The sequence below is a fragment of the Triticum aestivum genome, chromosome 7A (assembly GCF_018294505.1).
Source record: "Triticum aestivum cultivar Chinese Spring chromosome 7A, IWGSC CS RefSeq v2.1, whole genome shotgun sequence".
NCBI lineage: Eukaryota > Viridiplantae > Streptophyta > Magnoliopsida > Poales > Poaceae > Triticum > Triticum aestivum.
In genome coordinates, this window is record NC_057812.1 from 98,018,495 (window position 1) to 98,027,271 (window position 8,777).

The 8,777-nt window shown below is 49.3% G+C and overlaps 1 protein-coding gene across 1 annotated transcript; it reads left to right on the top strand.

Annotated features, from left to right (window-relative positions):
* The first annotated feature begins 955 nt into the window (after positions 1-955).
* LOC123151571 (uncharacterized) lies at positions 956-4,115 on the top strand. Its single transcript, XM_044571256.1, has 13 exons — positions 956-1,044; positions 1,139-1,270; positions 1,381-1,488; positions 1,575-1,655; positions 1,749-1,867; positions 1,979-2,080; positions 2,173-2,289; positions 2,414-2,467; positions 2,573-2,639; positions 2,773-2,826; positions 2,984-3,058; positions 3,597-3,629; positions 3,750-4,115. Exons 1-13 carry the CDS (start codon positions 988-990, stop codon positions 3,855-3,857), a joined length of 1,107 nt encoding a protein of 368 aa, XP_044427191.1. The 5' UTR covers positions 956-987; the 3' UTR covers positions 3,858-4,115.
* Positions 4,116-8,777: the final 4,662 nt, after the last annotated feature.

Consider the following 8,777-nt stretch of genomic DNA (forward strand, 5'->3'; position numbering starts at 1 on the left):
AGTCACAGGAAAGTTAGAGATAGAGGTTGAGATTACATGTTTAAACAATATATCTAATAGTGAGGGTGGCGTAGGCCATAGCGGGCCGGTCCAATGTGTTGTCCAGGCTCGTCGGGGCCTCCCCACATCCGCCTCACATATGAGCTGGATATGGGTTGCCGGATAGCCCGGGGTGTTTGAGCTGGTTGTAGAGAGTCCGGATGGGTGTTGTATTTTTGGTTCGGGCAATGACCGGGCAATCCATCTAGACGTTTGCGGGAGTCCGATCGCGGATGCTCTAATAAGAAAGAAACCATCACGTTAATGCTGTCAGAGACCACAAATTGTACTCCATGTACTCACTTCGTCCCATAATATAAAAGTGTTTTTTAGTAAAAAAAAACCAGAGAGTACTATTTATACGTTGCACCATGTCTATCCTGCGGGCACTCTAAGGAACAGGCGCCGCCTGCTGCTCACGCTGCCCAAATCAGAGGCACGATCGTCGCCGCCGATGTGTAGATTACACAGCTACTGGTCTATCACCGGCTCCCAAACCAGGCAGGCTCCACATCATGCCATATACGAGCTGATCTTCTCCAACTTGGCTTCCATTTTGCTTCCATCCGATCCAACCAAGACTGCTTTTTGAGGGAAGTCAACTGCGCATATGCTCTGGATGCGAGTCTAAGGCAGACTGTCGATCTTTTCCTCCTCCCTACTCCACCATGTTCCTTCGGATCAAAGACACGCGCTGCAGAGTCGTCGTCCTCGGGTAGTAGATCGTATAATGTCATGGCGTAAATTGCAGAGACATTTCTCTGTTCTTCCTGCCCGCACCCGAAGCAGAGGCCGTCATCGATCGATATCGATCTTGTAAGTGTCTGCCCTGCAGAATCAGAATCTTGTTACTATATTGATATTGGTGTTCTTTCTTGAAATTTCCGTGGTGACTGAATAATATATGCAGTGAGGATGAGATTAGTCCCGGTTCTGTCGGCGTTAGCCATGGTGTTGTTGGGGTTCGTCCTCGGCTTTACTTTCCCGGCATCGATGATGCCCAATGTATGATAAGAACCAGCAAATGTTTTTATCTTGGTATATTTGCTTCAAATTAACTTGGCATCATGATAGTAAGATTGGTCATGTATGTATGCAGCTTCAGTGTGGTGTACTGCCTTGGAGTGGCAGCAGTGCTGCAAACTCCAGCTCCAGTGACGGCAGCTTCCTGGGCAGACTCTGGGCACCATTATTCAGGAACAGCAGTAGCACCTCAAATGCCACTTCAGGGGTACATTACATGCACACAGTTCTGAACTTCTGAAATGGTCCAGTTTGAACTTTCTGAAGAAATTACACTGCATGTTTGTAGATGATCTAAACAAACCTGCATTTGTGCAGATTGTGAATGCTGCAAGGAGACCAGAAGGTGCAGGGAGGTTACCGCCGGGCATAGTGGTTTCGGAGTCCGATCTTCACCTGCGCCGGCTGTGGGGATCCCCTACCAAGGTCTTTCTCGCCTTCTCCGAACCCTGAACTGGTGCCATTCTACCCAGCCTTACTCTGAATGACTTGTTTCGGTTTGCGATGCGCAGGACGCGCCGGTTCGGAAGTACCTCCTGACAATGGCGGTAGGGTACAAGGAGAGGGCCAATGTCAATGCAACTGTTCAAAAGGTAAGATGAAACCAAGAAGTGGTTTCTGAACTTTGATCATGCTGTCTCGGACATAACGGTCAGATGACACTGGACTACACATACATAACGCAGTTCTCGGACAAGTTCGACGTGGTGCTGTTCCACTACGACGGCCACACGACGGAGTGGGACGACGAGTTCCAGTGGTCCAAGGAGGCCGTCCACGTCAGCGCCAGGAAGCAGACCAAATGGTGAGAGCATTCTATTTTTCAGTCAGTCCAAAGAACAATGCAAATAGTATGTCAGTGGCATGCAACCTTCAGAGATTCTGACCTGGGATGTGTGAATGATGATTGACGAAGGTGGTTCGCCAAGAGGTTCCTTCACCCGAGCATTGTGGCTCCGTACGACTACGTGTTCCTGTGGGACGAGGACCTCGGCGTAGAGAACTTCAACGCCGAAGCGTAGGATCATCGTCGATCAAAATAAAATCCAGTCCACGTGTAGCTGCTTTCTGAAATTTGATCATTCGGAAACTGTGGGCGGGCGGTTGCAGGTACATTGACATCGTGAAGAAGCACGGGCTGGAGATCTCGCAACCGGCGCTGGACGCCACCAAGGGCCACAAGGCGTACGACGTCTCCGTCAAGAGAAACTCCGGCGAGATGCACAAGTAAGCAAGCAGTTGCTGATTATATATGCCGGCATGCAGGAATGACCATGCACGCACACTGATTATGCATCACATTTCACATATGATGATTAATTAATCTGGCGGGCATGCTTGAACGACACAGGACGGATGCAGGGGGGGAGAAGTGCCCCGACGTGCACCAGCGGCCGTGCAGCGGGTAACTGATCCAACATCATCAACACCACTCCTTCACCTCGTGTCATGTGTATGAAAATCTTATAAGTTAATAAGATGAAGAAGCATGTACTGTATGCATGGGCAGGTTCGTGGAGGTGATGGCGCCGGTCTTCTCCAGGGATGCTTGGAGATGCGTGTGGCATATGATCCAGGTACTTAAGCCCCCCGCATGTTGATTTTGTCAGTCGCTCATAATTACTAATTCTGGATTATTATTTGAACCACCTTTAATTTTTTTCTCAAACTAAAATGAAGAACTTATTATTATTTTATGTTATTTTGCAGAATGATCTGGTTCACGGTTGGGGTCTCGACTTCAACTTCTGGAGATGTGTCGATGTACATAATTACTTGGCCATAGATACATACAGCATTTTGACAGATTCACTGAAGAACGCTTAAGTTATCCAGAAATTCGCTTTGAAAAATTGTGCACAACTGACATGGCTCACCATGTGTTTTTTTTTTGTTTTTTTTTTCTGTTTTGAACTGGCAGGACCCTGAAGAGCAATTTGGCATCGTGGACGCACAATATGTTGTCCATCATGGAGTGCCCACACTCAGAGATCAGGTAACGTAACTTTACCAAGTGCTTGCCTAGGCAGTTCAAACCCGAGTCGGCCGAGAGACATCACCGCGCTCTTGCCACTAGGCTAGGAGCCCATCCATGTGTTTTGATTTGGGTGCATCCCCTTTTTCCGCAAGAAAGATATTTTTTTTGACAAACGGTGAATTTTTTTGGCTCAAAATGAAGAATCAAAAGGATACGAACACAATGAGCATCAAGAGGCCGCAAGAAAGATATTATGTATGGTTGCAGCTTAAAGCATGTTCATTTGGGAAGATGTTTAGCAAAATATATTGATTTTTCACTGCCTAGGAATGATTGCACTGCCGTGTCTTCTTGACTGAGCACCGATAATTAAGAAGGTGCTGACATAATATTTATCAAGCACAAAGTCATACATCATAAATTGTTTAAGCAACTTACTACACTACAACCACTTAAAGCATGAACATGTTACATATGAAGCATATCTTGCGTGCGTGGCCTGCTCTCAGACACTCTCTTTTAATTTTTCTCTGTTACTCCCTCGATTGGCATGCAGGGTAACGGAGAAAAGCAAGGAAGCAGGGCCAAGGTATGCAGATATGTACATTTCAATTTTTTATACAAATATTGACATTACATGGTAGTAGTTGATTAAGGTAACCCAATATATTTCATGAGAATATTAATTGTTGTTATGCTTGATGCGTAGGTGAAAGACCGGCAATACGCGGAGATGCACGCCTTTGACTCAAGAATGAACAATGCCGACAAGGAGCTGGACAACTCTACCGCTAGATCATCATCATCCCAACCCTAAATTAGTTTCTGTATTTAATTAGTTACACAAGGAGTACTGCACAATCTGATAATATAGTTGACTAAACACTAAGAAAACACCATTGGTTTTGTTAATGATCTACAACGGACCGAGAGGGGGTTGAGATGAGACCATTTTATTTAATTTTTTATTTTCCGTTGTTGGATTCATTGTTGTACATTTGCTTTTTATTGGCATGAAGACTTTTTTTTGCACCACTTTGTATTATTGAACACTGATAAGTGATATTTTTGTTAACATACAGTTTCTGGTGATTATATATAACACAAAGACATGTACATTATGTGCTTCGCACATTGGCAACCGTGTGCTGACTTAACACTTGCCACGATGATTTTCATTTTAGAATAAAGACGCAAAACAAGTCCGGATTTAAATTAATAAAGCCCACACCAGCAGAGTACAAGCAAACTCAAAAACAAAGGTAGTTCAGCCACGTAAAAAAGTCTAGAGATTACAAGGACACCCAACAAGAGCACGCGGGCTCCGAAGCTGCAAAAGCGGATTTCCTATTTGCCACATGTTGCGGCAAATTCTCGCCGCAATGCAAACCTTTCTGATTCCGGTATTGGGCCGGGCCGTTTCATAGCTTCATGCAAATTACACGTGGACTGGATTTTATTTTGGGAACCTCGTATTCTTTTTTGGTTTCTTTTTATTTTCCTTTGTTCATTTTATTTTTCAACAATTCAGAAATTTAAACATGTTCGCATTTTTTTTCATTAAACGTTCCAGTTTTGAATTATTTTCAGAAATTTCAAAAAATATATATTTTTGAAATTTGTTCGCTTATGTTCGAAAATTCAAAAAGAATTTTAAATTTTGAAAAAATGCTTGTATTTAAAATTTTATTCATTAATTAAAAACATATTCCTGTTTTCAAAAAAAAATCACAAGTTACAAAAAAAATCATGTTTTCAAAATTTGTTCGCAAAATCAAAAAAAGTTCAAGAACTTCTTAAAATTTTCGCGTCTGGGACAACGACGTCCCAAAAAAGGGCTCAGATTTTCGCTAACGTTCGGAGCTACTTATCTTGTCCTCTGCTCGGATATTTTCGTCAATGACCTGGTCCACCCACTAGGACGGCCGCGCGCGTTCTCTGAAACAGGCTTTCGCCCCGCTTTATAAATAAAGCAACAACCGAAACAGACAACACACGTCCTCCGTCCCACTAGTATGCTACGGTCCCAGAAACAAACGACTACTGTATATCGTGAACCGCGTTTTTTACCCCGCCTCCTATCAGTCATGTCAGCGCTATTATTACGGATCCCAAGTCACGAACGGGAGAGGAAAATTTTGTAAAAGCAACAGGAAGAATTGCTCAGATACCCATGAGCGTATATAACTTGGGTCATGTTATAAATGCTCTGGCTAAACCTATTGATGGAAGAGGTGAAATTGTAACTTCTGAATCTCGCTTAATTGAATGTCCTGCTTCAAGTAGAATTTCTAGGTGTCCCGTATACGAACCTCTTCAAACAGGGCTTATGGCTATCGATTTGATGATCCCTATAGAGCGCAGGGACGACGATTTCGAGAGCATTTGCGCTTGGGCACCGAATCACAGCTTTCATAGAGCGAGCAACTATTATATGAGTGGGCTTTTAGGTTCGCTATATATACTAGATGATTTTTCACAAATTAGATAGAACTAACAGCCGGCTATATTATTACCCTTGCTCGTATCATGTCACGATGGCATGCCAGGTTTCGTTGAATGAGAAAAATAGTCAGCATAAGCCGAACAGTGTTGCAGAAAGTCGGATCCATTCATTTATATCCATGGGAAAGCATGCTACAAGTAGGTGACGGTTCAGCATGCGTGCGCGCATTGATGAAGATTATTGGAAGCTGAGCAGGCGTGCTCGATCACTGCCCGAGGCAGAATTTACTACTCCGCATTTCGTAACCGCGTCGTATCTCTGAACTTCTATATAAGCTGATGCAAAACTAGGGTAATGGCTAGATAATCGTACTCCGAGACCGTACCACTCCATCCAAATTCTTTGCCGCACCGTCCACTAGCACGGAGCATGGCGCCGCCGGTTGTTCGGGAGCTTTGGGAGATGGAAGAGCTCGTGGAAAAGATCCTGCTCAGCATTCCGCCGGAGGAGCCGGAGATCCTCGTCCGCGCCTCCCTCGCCTGCAAACCTTGGTGCCGCCTCCTCTCCGGCAACGCGTTCCGCAGCCGCTACCTCGCCTTGCATGGAACAGCTCCGGTCCTGGGCTTCCTGCAAAGCTGGGTGGCCGGCGACCTCGAGCGCTTCGTCCCCACAAAAAAGTTCTGCCCCCGCAGTCCCATTCCCAAACTGAAGAGCACTTTCGTGCACGACTGCCGCCATGGCCGTGTTCTTCTTGGGTGCCTGCAACAGCGCGATGAAGCTGTCGTCTGGGATCCCGTGTCCAGGAGGCGGACCGAACTGCGAGAGCCTGACTACTTCTGCGCAGCCGCGGTGCTCTGCTCCGTGGACGGCTGCGACCATGCAGCCTGCAACTCGGGCCCGTTTTCCGTGGCTTGTATCGAGGACGAGGGATGCGTGGATGATGACGAACATTCTCTCCTGCTGGCGTCTGTGTACTCATCATACACCCAGAAGTGGACTTCTCCGGCCTGTATTCACATAGGATTTGTATCGGACGACTGCTTCATGGGAAGGCCTAGTCTCCTCATCGGAAAACAACTCTACTTCCTCCTTGATCATGGTTTGGGCATTCTCCGGTATGACTTGAGTCGGCATCGCCTGTCAGTTATTGATCTGCCAGAAAAGCTGGTTGAGCACAACCCTCTCCTTATTTCGGGTCCCGGCGGTAGGCTGGGGGTCGTCCACCAGGACAAGCACGGCTTATGCGTCGTGTACTCGAGGTGGAGCATTGATGGTGAGTATCGTTGGTTCTATAGCAGAGCAATTGACCTCAATATGCTTCGCCCCATTGTCCATCCGATGAGCTCACATCCACCAGTGTTGGCTGGATCTTTGGAGGGCACCGACCTGAGCATTGTCGTCACAGATCTTGGTGTCTTCACATTTGATCGCAAGTCCCTGAGTTTAAGAAGCTTTCGAGTAAGAAGTACAGATATGGTTGGGTTTAGCTCAGCACATCTTTCTCTACACGAGCTTCAACACCATACCAGGTATGTTTACCTTGACACTTCATATATGATTCCCATGTGTACGATTGTTTGATGTGTTCAGTTCACCAACACATGCGAAGTTTGCCTTAACAAAATCGCTTAAGCGGTGCCAAGAAATTTTACCGAGTATACTACTGACTGACGTTCTTTGCTTCGTTTAGCACTGGCTGGTGTTGTGGACGACCAAAGAGCTGGTGAGGGAGGAGGTGTTTACCATGCCGAAGTCTGAATTAATCCCTGGCAAGGCAGTAAAGCATGGGAGTTTAATTTCATCTTTTGGTGCTTCTTCTTATTCGGAGTGTTATCCTACTCTGATATGAGAGTCTTGTTATCTTCACTTATGTTTGCTGTGAGAGTCTTTTTCTATGTTTGCTATGAATATATGAGAGTCTTCGCTTTGGTATAATCTTGTTAAGCGTCAGTTCTAAGTTGGTTGCCCAAACATATTTTCTCTGTGGCGTATCACACTGAACTTTCAGTAACTTGGTTAAGATATGGCCGTAAAATAGCCAAGTTCTTGTTCCTTCAGTCATTTTGTTAGCCTGTTGGACTGGTCCCTCCAACTTCCCTTGCCAAGCAAAATGCTTCCTATATTATGATTGAGGACTCATGACGACTGGGATGGCTCCCCCGAGCTTGGGCGACTCGCTGGGCCATCTGCCGGCGCCGCCGCTGGCTGAGCCCCCCATCCCTCCCTCGGCCCCCGTCCGCCCGCTGACGCCCTCCCCGGCCGCTCCGCCGCCATGCCCCCTTCCCCCGCCGCCTCGCCGCGTGTCGTCTGGGCCGACCTCGCGGAGGCCGATGACCTCGCCGCGGGGCGTCTGATCATCTGCTGCGACCGCGTACCCCCCAAGGCTCCGGCCCGGTCGCCTCAGGCTGTCCCTGCCGGTGGCTCGACTCCCAGGGGTGGGAGCCCAGCTGCCAGCGGGGATGGCTGGCGCCTGCCGACGGGCTCGTCTCGGGCGACTCTGACGAAAGGCGCTGCCTTGGGCTCTGGCGCGTGCCCTGGGGGTCGCCGATTTGGCGGGTGGGGCGTCGCCGGCCGGGCTGACCGCGGCCTCACGCGCGTCTCCTGGAGATCATCCGGTCCTTCGCCGCCCTTCGCTGCCCTCTCCTCTGTTCCGGCCGACGCCCTCGACGGCGCTTTCGGTGGTGGTCTACCGGCGCTCCCCATTCCGTCCATTCATTTCGGTCTTCGGCGCCCCCGTGCCTCCGCGTACCGGCATCTTGCCCACCCCGGCCTGGCCCCGCCGCCCCCGCCATGCCTTGTCGGCGACCCCTTCCGCGACGGCGCAGGGGGAAACCCTCGCTCCCCGGTTGGTGTCCCCTGGCTGGTCCTACCGGGCCGCGCTTGTGGTGGGCCGCCCTGTGGGCCGCCTGCCCATCGCTCTTGGGCCGTCGTTGGTTTCGCAGGCTGCTGGCCTTGCGCTGGCCGGGCCTTCTGGGGCCCCTCCCCCCCTCGAGGCCCAACCCTGCCCCCAGGTGGGCCTCGGCCCGACGAGCCGGTCCATCTGGCCGCCTTTAGGGTTCCCCCGCCATCATCTTCCTCCCGCATCGCCCGCCTTCTCCCCCGACACTGTCCCTACCGCCGCCACCTCCAGACCCGTCGCCCCAGCCGGCTCCCGCTCGCCCTTCCCTCCTACCTCGCCGGCCATGACCCGCGAGTGGGATGATGGGGCGGGCCGCCCCAAGCGCCGGGCCGACGATCGTCGGGCTCCTCCGTGCCCGTCGCCGGACGCACTCCGGAGGGAGGAGGAGCTCC

What these genes read in the sequence shown, in the direction of transcription:
- LOC123151571 (XM_044571256.1), top strand. Translation starts at nt 988, where the DNA reads ATGGTGTTGTTGGGGTTCGTCCTCGGCTTTACTTTCCCGGCATCGATG. An exon ending in TCAATGCAACTGTTCAAAAG is followed by an intron (nt 1,656 to 1,748) that starts GTAAGATGAAAC and finishes TACATAACGCAG; the next exon opens with TTCTCGGACAAGTTCGACGT. An exon ending in TGCCCACACTCAGAGATCAG is followed by an intron (nt 3,059 to 3,596) that starts GTAACGTAACTT and finishes ATTGGCATGCAG; the next exon opens with GGTAACGGAGAAAAGCAAGG.